The sequence below is a fragment of the Platichthys flesus genome, chromosome 11 (assembly GCF_949316205.1).
Source record: "Platichthys flesus chromosome 11, fPlaFle2.1, whole genome shotgun sequence".
In the NCBI taxonomy this organism is placed as follows: Eukaryota; Metazoa; Chordata; class Actinopteri; order Pleuronectiformes; family Pleuronectidae; genus Platichthys; species Platichthys flesus.
Window position 1 is genome coordinate 4,490,276 of NC_084955.1, and position 20,278 is coordinate 4,510,553.

The 20,278-nt window shown below is 43.5% G+C and overlaps 1 protein-coding gene and 1 long non-coding RNA gene across 2 annotated transcripts in view; one reads left to right on the top strand and one right to left on the bottom strand.

The window, feature by feature from the left end:
* The window catches only part of LOC133965276 (nuclear factor of activated T-cells, cytoplasmic 1-like), a 58,943-nt gene extending 39,455 nt beyond the window's left edge, over positions 1-19,488 (bottom strand). Inside the window, exons 1-5 of the mRNA XM_062399748.1 lie at positions 19,072-19,488; positions 14,562-15,666; positions 12,580-12,739; positions 4,098-4,300; positions 437-609 (exon numbers count right to left, since the gene is read on the bottom strand). Coding sequence (XP_062255732.1) covers positions 437-609; positions 4,098-4,300; positions 12,580-12,739; positions 14,562-15,666; positions 19,072-19,195 — 1,765 coding nt within the window. The 5' untranslated portion in view covers positions 19,196-19,488. The remainder of the gene's footprint in view (positions 1-436; positions 610-4,097; positions 4,301-12,579; positions 12,740-14,561; positions 15,667-19,071) is intronic.
* LOC133965277 (uncharacterized) lies at positions 589-17,299 on the top strand. The gene is made up of 3 exons (XR_009923860.1): positions 589-620; positions 4,120-4,325; positions 17,073-17,299. It is a non-coding gene; the product is annotated as an uncharacterized LOC133965277 (long non-coding RNA).
* Positions 19,489-20,278: the final 790 nt, after the last annotated feature.

The window sequence follows — 20,278 nt, forward strand, 5'->3', positions numbered from 1 at the left end:
TGTTATCCCATTGCATAATAATAGAATAGAAGCTCATCAAAATATTGACCAAAATAAAATCTAATGATAAACTCAGTCCAAGTAATATCCACTTTAGACCATAAGCAATAATGCCAGCTGTGTAACTTTAACTGGCTTTTTGGGTACAAATAACATCATTCCTACACACAAATGAATGGCAAAGAAACAGAGGTTTCTTTCAATGGACCCAGTTAACTGTGCCAAAACTAAGGCTGGCAAATGACCTCTGTGGAACCTGTTCTAATATAGTTCTACCATAGTAACTTGTGCACTTAGTCATAAAATGTGAATTGAAATAGATAACACGTGTGTCTGACATTGTGTACAATGCACACATTGCTTTGGCAGATTGCTTTGACCATATAAATCAGGCTTTCAATGAGTTCATTTCTGAGAGTTAGTGTGCAAAACTTACAGCATTCAATGGGGTTGGAGGAAGCCTGTAGGGACAACGTCCTGCCATTGGGCTGGTTGATGTGCACTCGGAACACCAGCCTCACGCGTGTGTTTTTACGTCCGATGTCTGTTTCCCCTTTGCGTAGCTCAATGTCCGAATTACGCAACTTCAGGATCCCTGCACAATCGATTCTGGGACAGAGGTAGGGAAGGGCAAAAATATAACAACACATTTAAAAGATTAGGAAACCGTCTCATAATATTTTCTAGAGAAAGATATATACAGTGGCCGAAACCGGCAGATTTGATTATTTGGCTGTTAAACTGAGAAATTGAGCAGAGTTGCTGTGCATTAGGATCAGCCGTGACTGCTGGTGTTACAGATCATGCACCAGAGGTTTCCTGGAGCATGACCATGTCATTATTAATCCAGCATGTAATCAAAGATAGAGTCGGATGTAAATGACTTCATATCACTGTTTTAAAGGGTCAGAGTGGTCCACGAATTAGCAATTCTCTGGAGGAATCCTCAAACTCATACTCATATACTACATATATTTAGGGTTTCATCCTCTGTTAATCATCACCACATGTAGCAGTAGACATTTTTTCTAAGCTGTCTCTATTTATTTCATTTCACAATTTGGATAATGGGGCGAGTTTTCTTTCCCCTCTCCTAGTGGAAAAAGGCCTTCGTTTTCAGACATGCCCTTTCATGAATTTAAATAAAACTACAGAGGCTGGTAAAAAAGTAAGGGAATATGAATAGGATATGGTTTGGCATTTGAGTTACTTTACATGGTGGCTATTTGGCCACTATTTGTGGAACATGGTAAATGTCAGGTTTTATACCAATCAAATTTTCCCCTGGCTTTGGTTTTTGAGAATTTGAGTAAATGTAAATAAGAAAAAATAATATGTTAAGCTGGCTAGCTACTTCTTATCAGCCGTGCATGATGTGTTGATGACACATTCTGTCGTGCATAGGTTTTAAAACAGAACCAAGATGCTGGATGTCACGGATTAGTTTTAAGTCCATTTTCATGACCTGTGCATTCCAAGATGCCAAGACCCGGTACATTTTGATAATGTTTAGATAAAATGAAAGAAATAGTCTTCTCTGCCAGCATTGTAAAACGGCAACTTCAATATATCAGTTAAAACCCATTCTTTTTTTCTATTTTTTCTATTAAATTACCAAACAGTATGTTGTACTAACTATATTTTAACTACTAGAAATAAGCTACATTGTATGATTATGAACTTTGCTAGAGGAGAAAAGTGAGAGAGATTGAATCTGTCAGAAAGTTTGACTGCAGTTCCTGACTGTCTGCATCCCACACACTGAGCGAATGATTGCTGGCATGAGAGCAGCGAGATGGATGCTGTGTTATCAAGATGACTGTTTAACAGTTCAGTGGAAAGAGACAGTTAAAGGCTTCGCTTCATCTTTGACCTTTCAGATAGTTGGGGAAGAAATAGAGAACTCTCATTCCTCTTCCTTTAGCATGCACACTGAGGACAAAAGCGGAAATTAAACTTCCTCTCGAATACTGTTTACAATATCATATTCACCCAAAGGGACACATTAAGTTAAATGGGTGAGGGACGTCCCTAAATATGATAAAATATAAGCAATATTTTGGTATTGGTGAAAATTATATAGTAAGGCAGCTTGAATCATCCATTGTCAACCAAAGATTCCCAAGTCCAGCCAAGAACTGTATATGTAGGTTAATGGCCTCATGTAACCTATGTTCATATACAGTGGTTTTATGCATTACGCAGAGTTCTGGGACTCGGTCCAATAAATTCACTGCTCACTAATCTAAAAAGAACCCAGGAAAGGAGCCACTGCTTGGACTCAGTTTCGAGCACAGCCTCTTGGTTTACTGCAAGTACAGAGGAACGCCAAGCCGGATTTACCTCAGCCTGGCAAACTTGTTTTAAAGGTAAACCAAGGTTATATTTAGTTGCGTACTTCATCATACTTATACACAAGGTAAAAAGTGCTTATTTCTGTTGAGCTCACCAGAACTGAGAGGACAGCTACCTTTATTAGCTTGTCAGCTAGCTCATATTTCGGGCAAACACCATTGCTTGCTAACGCTTGTGTTATAAGTTCAACATTCAGGTGCTTCAGAGTTGGTGAACAATGCTGCTGTTTGTTAGCTTAAGTGCTAATTCCTTTAGGAAAGCTGATGTGTCACAACAATTTAATTTTGATGTTCATTCATACTTGCTCTCATAGTTTTATTGTAGAAGGTTCCTTATGGTTATGGTGCTGTCTGTTGCCTAGCAGTTGTTAGGTTAAAAACAGGCCTTTTTATACCAAGACATTGACATATCACTTACATATTTCAGGACCCTGGTCATGTGCTCCCTGTGTCACTGTCCCTCTGCCATGGCTCATGCTGAAACCCTCAAATAGGACTAAGCCATTGTTGATGTTAATATTAACACCTGGGCTTCCTCTACTGTGAAACTGTTTGCCACCAAAATGTCTGCTATGAAAAACTCTATTGTTTTATTGAGCATTAAAGTGCAAAACTGTTCTACTTATACCTTTATACGCTTTTCTCTGTACCAGTGTGTATACCATCAGTTCGGCACAAGTGTTGTCATAGAACATTGGCTAGAGGGACCAAGGGACTCTAATGAGTAAAAGTGCTCGTCATTTTATTCTTTAAGGTATTAGTTGAACTTTATGAAGGAGTCTTAGGGAAACATAAAATTGTCTGGGGGGCCAAAGTCATAATATCACCAGAATTTGTTTTATTTATTTAATGGAATAAAGTCATAATGATTTAGGAATTAAGTTTTAATATTAAGAGAATACAGTCTAAATGTTAAAAGACTAAGGCAATCATTTGAAGCTTTGTGCCATTTTAGAAGAGGGATATGAACCGTCTAGCCTGTCACCTGCATTAAAAAGGAATGTGGAGCATCTTCTTCAGTAATAATATAGTGTAAGTTTCACAAATGAAATACTTAATCTGTAGGGCTCATCAGCACCACATTATCGTAAATATCAGAACTTAGATTGTGCAAGAAACTGTGTCTAACCCGAAGAAAGAACACAAGAATGTTTCCTCTTTTGTGGAGGAGGAAATGTTTGTGGTCGACTGTGAGGTTACATGTGTTACTCTTCAATTGGGCTCATAGTTTCTAATTAAGTTGTTTTAACATTTTGGATCCAGAGGAAGTGGAACTCTGGTCAGCAAGAGTTCCTCTGGCTGGTTATTTTATAAAGATTTTTTTTCTTACTTTATTCCCGTACTATTACGACTTTCTTCTCAATTACGACTTTAGTCTTGTAATATTGTCAAATTATTCCAGAAGTTTCCGTTGAAGTACAAGCCTCTTGCCTGTTGAGTCCCTGAAAACATTGGTCAGAATGAAGTCACCCATGAAGTCAGTTTGTCGACACTGTGCACTTATTTCACCTCCTTAGAAACTCATGCATCACTTGGGGTGAGAGCACAACGTTTTGAAGGCCTACTAAGAAGTGTGTGCTGTACAGTGCCTATCATCAGGTATTCTGTTTGTAGACTCAAAGAGTGAAGTGCTGTGAGAAAAAATGGAGTGTGTATGGGCATATTTCAAATCACGGGTTACCAGAGAAAAATGTGGAAAGAATAAGATGGATAGGTGATTTGTGGAGGTCTAAGAGCACTCACATGGCTCTCATGTTGTTTTCAGGCAGCAGAAGGATCTCCAAAACTTTGGTGTTGGATTGCATGACTTCATGGCTAGCGGTGGAGACGGTTTTGCCGGTGATGCGGTGGACCTGGTAGAAGGCATGTGGTCGCAGGAGGCGGTCGTCTGCGGTCCCGATGAACAGCTGGAGGGTGAGCGGCTCGCTTTCCATGTAGCCATAAAGCTGTCGGGAGAACAAATGTAGCCAGGTGAGACGCAACATTCTGTTCTAAGACTCCCGTCAAAGTCAACCCCTTATTTGGAAAATACAGACTGAAAGCATATCGGCTAGCAATAGTGAGAGGTACCTGAGAGGTGCTGTGTTATTTTTTTTAAGAGATGTTACAGATCCTTTTTCAGCAATCTTTACTGTTCTTTTTTTACCGCTAGCTCTACATTCTTTATGGGGAAGGTGAAGAAAACGTTTTTTTATGTCTCTGAGTCTGCCTGGAGTAGTGATCTCCTGGGTACAGAGATGTGGAAGCTGATGGAGAGGCTGTCTTCCCATCACTTCACTGTTCATTAAAATCTCACTGCTCCTATTAAAAAAAGGGCCCACAGAGAGGCAACCAGTAGACTGTGACTCTGCAGAAAGTGACCCCTTAAAAGACAAATAAGAACCAAGGACAATCATCTCAGGTATGCCTCAAGCTGTGATGCTCACAGTCGTTAAAATTTATAAAACTGATGATTGGGCCTAAACAACATTCTTATACAAATAAATTGCATATACAGAAAACACAGACCTTAGCATACATTAAAATACTTTGTGTCAATAAAAGCAATAATGGCGTGCACATAACCTATGAGTGAACACAATTTTACTGTGATGAACATAAATCAAAATTAATTTAGAGGTAAATGACTGTGTCAGTATAGGTAGAGTTGAGCTAAATTTACACCTGAATGTGAAGCAAAACACAAACAAACTTAATGGAGTTTTTGGCATGCAGATGGAATGCAGCCCCTTTGCCTTTGGGCAGTTATGAACATACATTATGATTTCCATTAAAGCTCAGAGACTGTGTCCCACTGTGATGAAAGAGACTCCTGTATCAGAACCGCCACTTCAAACAACTACCACTTCCTCTTGCGGGGCTTCATTAGCTGCTAATGCTCAAGTAATAAAAGATCAAATCTAAAAAAAAAAATAGAGAAGAAAAGCTCAATGGCCATGCAAAGTCTGAAATTAAGTGTTGTGTTTTGGGTCAACAGCACTTTAAATTTCAAGTGCCAACAAAATGCCTGGCTCATATTTGCACAATGTCTAAAGCAACTTCATTTGATGATTTAACCAAGTGTATAATGGCTCAAAGTTAAAGGCGGAGTCGAAAGTGTGGTGAAGGACAACTGATACTTTGTGAGTGTTGTCTGACCAGAATCCTTTGCCAACCAAATGTGGATTTTTGATGGAACCAGGTCTTACACTGCAGACCTCCCAGGATTTATTTCTCTTCTCCGCAGTGTGAAGTGTTCGAATGGTCCCATGGGTGGATGTTGGCGTGGACTTAGTAATCACCCCATACCTAAAAGATGAAAACTAAGAGGAGTAACTTATGATCATGTGGACCTCCATGGATCCACCTAGGTGGCTCCTTGACCTCACTTTGACATTTAGTGTGACAGAGCACTTATTCAAGACCACGGCTAACCATTCCATGGCTGCCACAAGACTCCCACAAATTGTTCAGTTACACCAGCGCATCGCTTCAGACCAATTTTCTTTGAGCTACGTTCAAGTGAAAACGGTGGTACTGCTGAATGGAATAAAAGACCCCTGTTGTTTATCTAACAGACTGAGTCATATAAATTCAGAGCACATGTAACCTATGACATAATCGTATTAATGGATTTATAATTACCTTTGTGAGGGTGGTCAGGGATTGGGGTGTGTGATGAAGAGGAAGGCTGGTGGAGGACTGGGGAGCTATGTCATGAAAGGTCCATGGAAATTAGTGCTTCAGTGTTTTTGATTTGAGAACAAATTTGACTGTATAAGTTGTCTGGCCTGATAATTAACATCAAGACTGACTGCCTGTGGGGGTTATGGTTTTTCCCCCCCAGTTACACGATTTTCAGTATTAATAATGTTTAATAAAATTAAGTTATGACTAGTCACTAGAGAGGAGCATATCCATATGTCTCAATAATTTGAGCGCCAGTGGCTGCCTTTGCATTTGATTCATATATCAAGGGACTGCAAAGGGAGTGGTTAAGCTAAGACCGTCATTCATTTCCAACTCCAACCATCTATTTTTCTCCTCACCTCCTCATAGTGTCTCTAGCAGCTGTCTTGACCTGTGAGCTAGTCACACATGCAAGTCATCAGTGAGATAGGCCAAGGTCAGGAGCTTCTTGAAGTCTTGGCATCCCAAGGGACCACTTCATCTATGAAGTGATCTCACCGGCAGACCTCGCTCTGCTTGTTATATTTTACTTATGGTGTCACCAGGGGTAATTATCCATAGCCACACATGCTACCAGTTACTTGTATATTGACTGTTGAGAGGGCTATGTTGGAGCATGAGGTACAAATCTGAAACACCGTAGCGTTAAATTGCCTGAGGTTTCCTCATGATTTAATAAAAAACAGGCCTCCACGCTACAAAGGAGTGTCGTCTGTCACTTCTGCCTTAGCAGACTTTTTGGGATTTCTCAATGACCTCCAACCATTACCTCAGCTGCCACGTGGCGGTAAGAGGGCCTGTATAAGAGACAGCAAGAGGGGGTGTCTTTATCCCTTTCACTCGCCTTGCGGTAGCGCATGATGACGCTGGTGTCCTCACTCAAAGCCATAGTGACCTCATGGAGGAGAGGAAGTGATTAATGAGGTCAGATAGTCCTCCTGGTGACGCTGGTCTTCCCAGCAGCAAAGGAAGGCGGTCTAGTCCCCTCCGGGCCACCCCCCTCGATTCCTTTACCATATGTGCTCCCCTGACCCTCTCCTAAAGGCCCCCACTTCGCTCCTTCTAAGCTCCTGTGACGCTCACACAAATGCACAGCACAAGCAAAACGCAAAACGTACTTCTTTATTTCATTCTCAAAGGAGAAATAAATGGCGGGGGAAAAAGCCAAGATAGTGTCGTAAACTTTAAATGTGTGTCGACGACAGAGGCTTCACACACACCTGTGACCTCGGCTTTGTATTTGTCTGTAATGCTGCCTTCGAGGTTGGACCAGTGAGCCACTAATTTTGACCAGATGAGCTTCTCTTGCTGTAACTGCAGCCTATCTGGCACACGCACCGTATATTTATTTTGAGATAATCGAAACCGAGTCATGGCTTGATTTGCAGCTGTTTCAAGGTGCCAACTTCTGCCACTGTGTCAGCTAGATCCATTTACACCTCCTACCACAAGCCACTGTTGCACGAGCCATTTTTGATAGCTGAGGCTCAAGCAAAACACTGTGGATATGGCGGCTGATGCATTATTGTGTAATTGTATGCAGCTGTATTGTCTGGATCAGTTGTGATGATGTGGGGGGGTCGAGCTGAAAAGGGAGAGGGGGGTACATCCCAACCACTTTCCCCCATTCATCTCCCTGTCGCCTTTGGACCATTGCAGATCCATCATCAGCATAGACAATTTCAGTCCTACGGATATAGCCCTATTTTTTTTCCTCATTTGCTTCAATCAGTGAAAATCTGTTGTGATGAAGTAATGACGTGTTTTTTTTTTTCTTTTTTAACTCTATGTGCTGCCTGTACCTTGCCTCAATAGTTCAAAGAGAGGATTTGATCATGTAATGTTTAATAATGACTTGCTGGTAAATTTGATGTGTCTGGTCTGGCCAGAAATTGAGTGTGAATACACTCCACAGGCCTGCAGTGGGCTGCCTTCTATCCCTCTGCAGTAATTTCATTTCATCACCGCCTGGAGAAATGTCATGACTCGTAGAAGTCCACGTGGCGCAGAGAATTGGGGAGAGGAGAAGGAAAAGGGGACTGGAAGCAGTAGAGGACTGGGCAAACTGAAGAAGGGGAGGTGGAGAACTACAACAGCAGATTTTAGGCTTTTTCCCATTCTCATTCTCCCCTCTCTCCAGCATTTGCTATACCAAATTAAATGTACACTCATCCAAGTTGTCTCTCCTTCCAGACTTTCCTCTATCACCCTTCTTTCCTGCTCATTTCTCCAGTGCCTCATCCTGAATGCATAAGGACGCACTCGATCCTTTAATGTGCAGCATTTCAACGTCTTCAAATGCTGCTGCTTTTATAAGCAACCAGAAGATATATATCCCTCAAATTTTATGATGAACTGAGTACTTTAGTGTTATGTCATCAAGGGCATAGTTTCAAGCACTACCCCATGTCTAGACCAGTGAGGGTCCAAATTCCATACCAAAAAAATTTATTTGTTACCAGCAACGCCTACCATAACAAATATCATCCAAACCTACAGAGAATTTGAGTAAGATGATGCACGGACAATTGCTGTGTCCCCTACAAGCAAAACAACCACCCGTGTCTTACCTCATAAATCTGTGGGACGTTTGGTTATCACCTCAAACCAGTGAAAACGAAGCACATTTTGCTCATTTTTATCCACTTGTTATTAACTGGTAATTAGTGGTAGCCAAATACCAGTGTAAGGGAAGCCCACGCAAATGGAGAACCGCAGTTTAAGAGTGGCATAAATACCCCTTTGGGTAATGAATAATAGCCCTGACTAAGCTGTAGCAGCACTACAGGGTACACAGAGCATTTTGAATATCAAACAAGAGGCAGCAGTAGATTTAATGAGCAATTAGTAGCTACAGTAAAGGGCGCTTTAGATCTTGGGTTTTCTTTGGGACATTACGCAGCCAGCAAGCACCGGATCCCGAGGTGAAACTGCACATGCAAAGAACTGAGCACATGTTTACCAAGGTCTTTCATGTCCTCGCGGCAGAAACATGCTGAAAACTTGATGTGCATCACATGCAGTCGCGGAGGAATAGAGATGTGTATTAAGTCACGCACACGTTCATAGGGATGATGGCCACATCCTGCTGAAATTACACCGTGTCTGTTGCTGCTTTAGACTTAATGAGAGAGTGGGTGAGAGAGTTTGTGAATGTGTGAGCAGGGAAGCCCTATAGGCCAGTCATTATCCTATATGAACTAGCCCTATGCAAGACACTGCCGTGTGCTCTGCACTTGAGTTTAATACTCCACAGGTGTTGTTGTCTGCTGTTACCCAGGGTCTGCCGGACGTCTGTGTTTTCTGAGTTTGCAACATCTTCAACTCATCCCACATTTCGATCTGAGCCAGGTCACATCCCCGGTCACTATATTTTCAATTCAAATAATTCGGCATATAATCCCCCCCCCCCCCCCCCATTGTTCTCCTCTGGAAAACCCATCAATCAATGTCACTGCAGCATTCTGAGTGAAGTTAGACCAGGTTGCGGGTTTCCTGAACACTGCTACGAAAATCGGCCACGTAAACGTCTCGGCATAGCTGTGGTGAGAGAGGGGAGCGTCTGGAACTGTGCGTTGGGAGCCGATAGGAGTACCCGAGATCCCCTTAATGGCGCTGTGGTCGGCTGCAGTAAATAAAGTGGAAAAGCAGCCACTGGGGTCACAAAGTGGACCAATCATGGGAGGGGAAGTTAAAAGACTGCCGATGCGGAGGAAGGGACGGAGGGATGGAGTGCGGGTCCAGAATAAATGAAAGAGATTTGAAACAGTGCGGTGAGCCGGTGCAAACAGCAGAGGGGTAATGAGAAGAGGTAACCCATAATCTAGAGGTTTTCACTGGTGTGCGGCTGCAGTTTTGACACTCCATTCTCCCCATGCAGCCATCCCACAAACTCTCCATCCTGCATTGAATGTGTTGTGGTTGATACTGCCGCTTGGGATGATGTCAGACCTTGGCGATGCCAAACTTTCCGCTGTGTATATCAGGAAAACACCACCGCTTGTCACTGAGTTGTAAAACAACATCGGCAAATGTGCAGTTGAGTGTTTTGGTTTAACTCTCTGTCAGTTGCTGTCTCTCTGGGGGGACGAAGCTAGAGAAACAGTGTATCCCTTCATGTTTTTCATCTTCATCCAGAGCTGCTTTCCAACACACATGTCACCATCACTCATTGAGCGTGAGTCTGATCATCCATGATCTTAAAAAACAATAGAGCTGTGGATGGTGGATGACTGGGCTTTAACCGAGGGAGGCCTGCTGCTGTGGGTTGGGGAGCTGGTTGAAGGATGGATTGTTCACAGGGTGCGACATCATTGGACCCCCCAGGGGGGGAGGGAGGCACCGGTGTGTGGAAAGGGGAGGTGGCGTCCGATGGGCGCTGGGATTCTAAGTCCTATCCACCCGCCACCCACCCCCACCAAAACAGCCCCAGCACAGCCATGCTCAGTCAACCTAAGGGCCACACAGCCCTAATCAGCAGGATACAGAGCATCTCCAGGGGCAGCTGAGCTGAGCCCCAGCTGCCTGCTGACTCCCTCTGCCCCTTCTCTCTCTCTCTCGCTCTCTTTCTCCCTACTCGATCTAGTCAAGCACAAACACACACTCACACCAACACCCATGTAGAGAGACACTTCCATGGCTGCTTCCTACACCCATGCCCTCATGTCATTATTGACTCATTCTCCTCGACTGCATCCACCCATCCAGTGCCTGCCACTCATTACCACAGGGCACTGGGGACTACAGCGTGCCCTATTCTCTAAGATTACAACAACACAATGTCACACAACTCTTCAGCAAAGACTAAGATAGTGATAAAGAGTACACTCAGATAAATGAGAAATCTTGCACTCGGACTTTGCAAAATCCCTTTGAAGTACAGTACATTCTCTTCTCGTATATTTTAGCCTCTGGCAAGTACAAATAACAGCCTAATCCGTAAGATTAATCATTCTGTCAACTGCTTCGCTTCCCTCCAGATATCCCAATTGACTGCACAGAGCATAAATCTCTCAGCACCAAAAAGTAAGGGCAAAATGTAAGCAATGCCAGTAGGGGGAGGTGTGATGGTAAAGCAGCTGTCATCATACTTTATCCATGACTACTTATCACTAACAATTGCTTGACACACACAGCAAGACTTGAAAAACCTCCTTGCAAAGCAATAAACTTGCGCAAATACAATATGAAATAAACAACCCATCAAGTCCTCAATCTAAATCTGGACAACACTGAGGGTTGCTGACTCGGGACTCTTCACTCTCACTCCCAGAGTGAGTCAGGAAGTGACATTAACTAAATCAAAACAAGCCTCACCTGCCGCATGCAGCTGTGCCTGGCGAGTTAGGTCTGGTAGGGCTCACGTGGAAGTGCGGGGCTAAAATGTTGATTCACCAGCATGTTGATATACAAAGGTTTGTAATGAAGGGGAATAATTACCTGTATTTACAGAGAAAACCTGAGGGTTGACGGGCCTGTTTATAACACCACCCTCGCCAACAGCTGTCAAGTGCATTTGACGTTGGGCAGACGAGGATATGTTGACAACATCTATTTACAACTGTGGCACTAACAACATCTTACGCTAACTGTAAAACAAAGACAAAACAGCAACCTGAATATTTACTGGTCCAAAACTAAAAATGTCTCTGGCTGCAATTCTGGATGATAAATGGAATTTTAGAATGAAAAAAAAATAAAAAGCCCCACAGACAAATGCCCTGACATTATTCATATTTATAAAGTTTTAATTTGTATACAAGGCAAATATTCCCACAACCTTAAGAACACACACGTCACTAAATCCCCACCTTCAGTAAACAAAGATGTCAGTGCAGTGTGATGACAGTGAAGCAGAGAAAGGAGCTCTGTGCTGTGCTGCTGGCGAGACTGACGTGTGCTCTTTAAGTGTTCGCCAAGTACAATAGTGAGAGGCGATGGTCCTGCTCTATACTAATTGAGTCAGCCTGCACTGCTGCTGGTCAGAGCAGCAGTAGATTGATTCTGCGAACATTAATAACACAGTATACAAGCATATACACTGGCACGGACTGGGGTCTGGATATACTGCACTCAAGGGCTTTTATTATTTAGACAACTGGCTCTAAAAGTTTGCAACAACATTGGATATCATACTTTACATACGGTTTCTAGTGCAAAGCAATGGTTTCTCTGACGCAAACTCTAATAAATGAAAAACAGGGAGATATTTTGAAAGTCAATCACATTTCACTTTAAGATTCATCGACTGTGACAAATCAAAACATTATAAAAAGAACAAGAGAAGATAATGAAGATTTCATGGCTGTGCTGACTTTGCTCTGTGAAAACATTCTGCCATAAAATCCTCATCTGCCAAACATCCACTTTGCTTGTTGTCAGGAGGAAAAGGGAGCTGTTAATCAACATGCACTTGTTTGCTTTTTAGCACTTGTTCTGTAATGACATCAAATTATCACACAGCTTAAAGGCACAAAGCTGACTTTGTGTCGGGCGAACCTCAATTTCTGCAGGAACTCATACCAATCAATTCAGTAAACAATTGCTGGTGACGTACCTGCACTACAGGGTGTCCTCCGGAGAGCGCCTTCACGGCCCCGCGGCTGCCTTCAGTTTCATAGTGGGCCCTGTGGTGGGACTTGGGCTGCACCTCGATCTGCAGGTTGTACGGGCCGGAGCATGATTGAAGCTGCCAGTCAAGAGCTGGTAGAGATGGGCTGTATAAAGATGACAGATTGTTTGTTAGTAGGTTCATGGAATAATCTACAAATACAAAAGTACAATTTTTTTTTTTTACTGAAGAAGGAATGGGTATAATATTGAATTAAATCATATCTATCATGGCCTGGTAATTCTTTCCTGTTTGTTTTTTTTCAAAAGTGCTTTTTTTGTCACTATAATTAATTCAATTATATTTTTAAAACCAAGTAAGATTAGATTTGCCCAAGTAGGACCTGTGAGGATGCAGTTTTTCCATGGTTCAGTAATTACCAAGAAAGTCTATATGAAAAAGCTCTTGCTTTAAATTATCTTCAAATTAGGACACTTAAGTGTATCCCAACTGGCCTGATCCTTCCCCATTTCATCATGGTCCTTAATCTAATCAATTAAACTCACTCGCTGATATGTGTAGTTCCTGGGGCCTGGGTAATAATTAGTGATCCTTCTTTATGAAAAATAAAGGAGGGATGAATGTTCCCTGGTTAGAGCGGAGTGTTTTTTATTATGGTGTGACAGGTGGAAACAGACGCAGGGAGTTAAGAAAGTGACAGGAGGAAAGACAGTTCTAGGGCAGAAAAACAAATCTCGTACCAGCTGGCGACCAGCCTGTCCTTTGATACAATTATTATCCTTTCTAAATCGATAACTGTGAAATTATAAAACACAGCCACACTGGAATTGCAGTCAACAGAGTTTACAGTTGAATAAGGTCAGCGGCACACTCTGCCTTGGAGCATGATATCGTTCCCAGAGCTACAGCTGGCATCATTGTTCTGGAGACGGGGAGTCGGAGCTTCCCATGTGAACACCGTGGTGATATCTAAACCAAAACAAACAAGTGCCAGACAATATTTCTCTGTGCCGGATGCCTGGTAAACGCAAACCCCTGACCTGAAGGGTGGCTCAACTGAAACCAATCTCTGACATCTTTGTGGAACTCGCGGGCTGTTTGTTGACCCAAAACGAACTGATTTCCCCCCGCAGGGCTTTATCTGCCCAGTCAGTGCATGACATCACGTTTGCTCCGCAGAAAGAGATGGGCTGATGGCGCAGCAGGCCAGAGCAGTGAGCCGCCTGATTAACCCGCAGACTGCTTCCCCTTCAGCCAGGCCTGTCACCATCACTTCCTGTTGCTCACTATCTTAATCAAACACTTGATTTCCGACGGGAAACAGTGTTATTGGCTAGGGGGAAAAAAATGCCATGTGGGACACAATTGAAATTGAAAAAGCTTACCTTGCTCAAAAGTGAAAAATCAATGACATAGCTGAGTGCATGCACAATGTGTGTGTGTGTGTGTGTGTGTCTGTTTTATCGCTATAGCAACAATGGCACACAACAAACACACACACACACACAGGGCAACTCCTCTCTGTGAAATATGATTTATGAAATAGTTTTGATCTTCAAAGAGAACTCTTTTGAAAGTGAAGAGCATGCAACTTTTGGATTTCTGCCTTTTGATATGGCCTTTGAAGTTTAAAAACTAAAACAATCGTATCCTTGCAATAAATAAATAACACTTACTCTGTAAATATAAAGACAACTGCGCAAAGAAGTGGAAAAGCTGGATGAATTGTTTCTGTCTTGGACTGTCTGCAAATACGTTGTTTCCTAACGCACAATGCTATAAACCATGAATCTGTCTAAATAAGTAGACTTGCTTTATTGTTTACTCACAGAAATCAACTGCTGGGTCAGTTTCACACTGAGTGGTTTAGTCATAAACGTTTCATCTTGTAGATTCACATGATTAGCTTTCCTAAAAGGGCCAAAGAAGTTATTGACAGACAGCTACGTCAGAGTAGCTCCACCTACCTGAGGTAAGGTTTGGGCTTCGACCAGGAGTACGGATGCTGGGGCACATCCAGGAACCCTCCACAGTAGTTCTCCTTCTTGAGGGGCATTCGGGAGGGGTAGTCCTCATGGCAGAGCTCCCCGTCAAGACCCAGGTCCTCCCCACCAGGCTCCAGTTTCAGGCTCATGGAGGACGAGTGGTCAAGCATGGTCTTACGTGTCTTGATTGGGATTCCCTCCCCCATGTCAATCACTCCATCTGTGGTTAGAGCGTTGATGGCAGCCACAATGGCAGAGTTGGTGTACTGGTTGGTGTTGGCAAGCCAGTTCTCATCTGTGATGCTCACCCTGGGGGAGATATGTGGAGACGGGATTGGGGACTGGTTGGGTGTGCAGGATGTCTGACGGTAGGGGGCACCGTTGAGGCTGTACTTTCTCTTCCCAATTCCGCCTCCTCCACCAATTACTCCGACCCCTCCACTGTAGGAAGGCGAGTTAGGCCTGGACCCGCGAGGTTGAGCCGGCCATCCATCCTCAGCCACAGCTCCTATCTGAGGGGAGTTGGAGGGCGAATTGTGTGGGGAGCCTGCAGCGCCGCTGGCATGTGGGCAGGACAGGAGCATGGATGAGCCTTTTGGAGAAACACAGGGAGACTGCCAGGGCGAATTCTGTGGGGAGTTGTCATAGTTGTAGAAGCCAGACTCATAGGAGGACGCCTCCGAGTTACAGCTGCGTGAGGAGATGCTACTTGCAGGGCTGAGGCAGCTGGGATCGCGGTAGCCATCAGCATTGGGCAGTGTCAGTGTGACGATGGAGTTGACGCCTCGTTTGATCATGTGGTCCTCACTGCTGCTCTCTTCTACCTCATCCTCAGGGTACTGGCTGTAGGCAGTAATTTCAATACGGGGGCTCTCCAGGGCTGGAGCCCCATTGGGTCTGAGGCCGTGGGGCAGGTAATAGCCTGATGCTGCATGGATATCATTCTGGAGGCTGTAGCCTGTCTGGTGGCAAGAGGAGACTGAGATGATTGGGCTGGACTGTAAGGTGTGGTATTGGGTGGCAAGACAGGGGTTTCCCATGCCCAGTGGAAGGGACAGGCTGACATTTGGTGTGTAGCTGTATGCATCTGCAAAAAAAAAGATTTAGATGTTTTTACTTTTACTATTATGGTAATAATTTACTCTGATCACATTTTTTAACAATACCCCTACACAACTCCCACCAATATGTCTTGCATAAACTTCCTCACAACATCTGGAGAAGCTTAGCAATCATCTCAAAGCAGTTCCTGTATGTGGCGGCTGTGTATAGTCACAAAGTTGCACATCCACTCTATTTGTTTGATCAGTTCATCTGAGGCTCTATTTGGCACACCCTGCTGTCATATGTACTCTACAGGAATTCCTCCAGCAGCGCTGATGGATGCTTTGTTTGATTGAATGCATCACTCACTGAGTGAATTAGGCCCTCCCCTGTGAAAAACTGACAGCACTCTCACATTGCACTGAGCTCCTGATTAAGACGGAGAGAGTTTGCTGCAGCGTTACACACAGATGCGCCCGTGGCAAACAGAAAACAATGGGCGCCCGCAAGTGAGCAGAGAAATTGCAGGCAGACAAGTGCAGTGACATAAAAGCTCAGTCAGTGGAGGCATGTATATATCCTGGCAGGTAGCCACTTCAGGAAGCTTTGTAGCAGCTGGCTGCTGCTTCAACAGCTGTAAACCTCTCGTCTGCTTTTTATTGATAATGTCAGTGAGGGTAACAGAAAGAAAAGGATTCAGTCTGAAACCCAGTGAAGGGCATTCCCCTTGTTGAAGCGTGCTATATTTGTTAACCACAATGCTGTGCATCACATGAAATGATAAGTCTGTCTCACACCACATAATGTGGGTAGGCGGTCTAAAATTAGTTTATGAGAATCTATTTTCAGAGGTGATTATGCGATGTGCATCAGACAAGTTCAATGCACTAAGTTCAATGAGGCTCAAGATCTTTTCATAGACGAAACAGCAGATAATATACATGCATTTTATAGAAAATCCCATCTGAGATGTTTGCTTCCTTTTAAAAATTGGATCACATTGTCAGTGTGATACGTGAGTGTTTTTGTGGATATGTTTGTGGGGATGCCACCTGGTTGGGGGGTGGGGGGCGGGTGCACAACCTTTGTAAGAAATGCCTAACTAATGTCACTGTTTTCAATATGGAAAAATAAAGTTAAAGTTGGAAAAAAAAAAAAAAAAAGGGTCATATAAATGTCTTTTTGGCCTAGCAGAATGCTAAATGACAGATCCTTAACAGTCTTTCAACCACAAACAAAACTTCTATGTAGCCACCTTTCTCATGCTTAATTTTGGCACCATGGCTGTACTCGTATCCCTCATTCACATATCTGATATATAACTCTTGTTGTACATGCTGTAAACTCATCTCTGTCCCACTGATTACAAACTTTAACTATAATCATAACTAAAAACTTAACTACAAAGACTGGTAACTGTCTCCTCTATGCTTTCCTCTGGTTTTCTAGTGCTGAACAGATGATAATCTCCTGCCCACTCCACCCATCGTGACACACCTCCTCACTTCAGGCCTGACTGACTTTCCTCATAGTCTCAGCTGTTTTTTTTTGTTTTTATCTTGAACATATGTGCAAAATAGCACTTGTCCTAATACCCACCCAAACACATTGAGGCTGTGTCAGTCCTGTGTGCTGCACAGTCTTGAAACTCTTGGGTCACATGTGTGCTGAGCAAACCATATTATACCAGATCCTAATTTGTGGACTGAATCAAATTAAAGAAATAGAAAAACTGATCTTGGACTCAAGGCAATGCATCTGCAATTGTTTGCTATGTGCTAAAAATGCTGCGTAAGCAGAGTTCATTTGAAAACACTGACGATCACACAGATTATAGCATGCTCTCTCAGTCTTCAACCATTTTTGTCAATTATGCTATCATGATCAAAACTCTCTCTTGCTCCCAACAGCCAAACCAGCGTGACTAAAGAATAGATGGGTTTATCCACAGGGATTGTGGTCTAGGCTGGGCTCAGACTGACGGGACCTCAGGGAGAGATAGGGGGTCGCCCACAGAAGTCATCCGCAGCCTGTGGAACTAAGAACCCTGGGGCCACTTACTGCACATGGCTGACTATGGGCTAAGGCAAAACACCAGCGGAGTGCATCTGCATATTGCTGAAGCTGTGTGTGGTTCAGCATGACTCCATGTCAAGCATGCTACCCAGCTTCCCTGAACGCCTCTCTCTCTCTCTCTCTCTCTCTCTCTCTCTCTCTCTCTCTCTCTCTCTCTCTCTCTCTCTCTCTCTCTCTCTCTCTCTCTCTCTCTCACACACTTTCTTGTACTTGTATCTTAGTGAAACCATTATCCTAAAATGAGCCATCCAAACAAAATGCCTAAGCCTAACCCTAACCAAATACTAACCATAAAGCCAAGTCCTAACCTTCAAACAGCCCTTTGAAGTGAGGAGCGAGTTCTGGCCAAAATGTCCTCACTCTGTTAGGTCTCTGCCTAAAATTGTCCTCACAAATACACACACACTCACATCTGTTACCAATTATAAGGCTTAGGACTGAGGGACAGAAATAAATAATAACACAGCTCGATCGACTGAAACCTCAGAGACAAAATTTAATTCTATAAATCCACAAAAAAAGTATATTCTGGTTGGAAGACTTGAGACTAGACCGACTCTCAGCGGCTTCTGATGGACCGAATCAAATTCTCATTCCATGACTGCTCAATCAAAGAACTGAAACAAAATTAAGCTTCCTTTTAACGGCTGAATCATCTTGAGTGTCTCATATGAGCAAAGTAAAGAAATCTCAGGAACTCCTGGGGTCTGCTCTACAACTGACCCCTGACCTCTGACCTCTCAGTGCACTGGGCGATTGGACATCTTCAATACTAGAAAAATATATTATGTTATCTAACCATAAGGAGAGCACTGGGCAGCAACACTTTCACCCCATTTACATACATTGTGCATGGTGAGAAACACCTGCAGGCACAGCTGCAGACCCTAATGGTGTGAATGCCACTCAATATAAAAGAGTGACTGTGTGTGCAGAAAAACTGTTCAGTGAGAAGTGTTCAAAATAAGGTTTGTGTTATCCAAATAATATACAACATTTCCTTAATAATAATTATTTTATTTGTGTCAATGTACTTGTGACCGAATAATATATTTTCAACTCCTCAACTGAGATTCAAGTTTGCATCCAGATACTTTCATTAATTCATTAATTAAATGATTTACCTAAACGTATTTAACAAAAGAGCAGAAAGTTGCTTAAAATAGCAATGACATGTTATGTATGAAATAATAAAAGCAGTTGAGTAAAACTTCGAAATTCATATTCACTTTCATTTAATGAAATACACTGAAGATACAAGTTTGCATTAAGTGCAGCACCTAATAGCAACACACCTTAAAGTTTAACTTTACAAGATGCCAACCATGAACAATGGCTATAGCGGATTCACAACGGAGCTGAAATGACTTACCTTCCTCTGCAGACTTCATGTTGGCGGGGACAGAGGTGAGACACTGGAGTCCTCGCTCCTGGCCGGCTGCTGCTCCAAACCTCAACTTGGAATCGACGCTCAGGCAGAATACGGTTTCCTGCATTCAACAAGCGGTGCGCAACTTTCTCCGCTTGTGAGGCAGTTAACAGGCGAACCCCTTCACCGATGGTAGTGCTGCGAGACCGGGTGCACTTCACACACCATTCAGCAAAAGCATAGTTTCTAAAAAAAAAGCGAGAGTTCAAGTTTGTACGCTTATCGCGGCGCAGGACTGTGCGCTCAAGACGAGCGGGGACGCACAACTGCTGGATGTGGAGACCCGGCACAGGTCAGGAGCCGCGGAGGGGAGCGGGGGTGAGGTGAGTGAGTCGGGCTCTCTTCAGACCCAGTCAAGGGTTTCAAGAGTCTCCCCAGGTCGATGACGCAGCGTGGTTTGTCAGAGGGGCCGGCTCCGGTGCTTTTAAAGCTGGAAAACACCCTCCGTCCTCCAGTCAGCGCGCCGCCCATCAAGGGATGACGCGGACGGCTGGACCGCCTGGTGATGTCCTCCAACCTGGGATGCCGTCGGTGGGGCTGCTGGGAACAGTGCGAGACACACGCACGCACACGCAAGCGAGCGTGCGTGCGCGCGCGGATAGAGACAGAGACAGATACAAGGAAAGAGAGAGAGAGAGAGAGAGACAGAGAGAGAGAGAGAGAGCGAGAGAGAGAGAGAAAGAGAGAGAGAGAGAGAGAGAGAGAGAGAGAGGCAGATACAAGGAAAGAGAGAGAGAGAGAGACCTAACCCCAGAGTTAGGTATATTTGAACGGTTCCACTTTTTAATTCTTATCGTTCCATCTATTATTACGAATTCTAAAACTGTCCATAATAACGTATTCAAATGTTTAACTTGTAGAAGTCATAGTAGGATGGATACAATAGCAACAAGTTATTCGTGAAGCATTTTTTTGTTATTTTACATTTTGTTATACTTCAAGGCAATCTAAATATGTTGACATTTCTGGATAATCCAGGTGCTTCACCTCTGTGGCCTAAATTCTACAATGCATAATACTAGTTTATATGTATCTATATATGGATTACAGGGTTGCAGTGAATATAGTTCTCCCCCATGTCTTTGTGTAGCTGACCCTGACGTTTGACTTCCCTGCATGAGGAAGGGGAGGACGAGGGCTGCCTCCGACA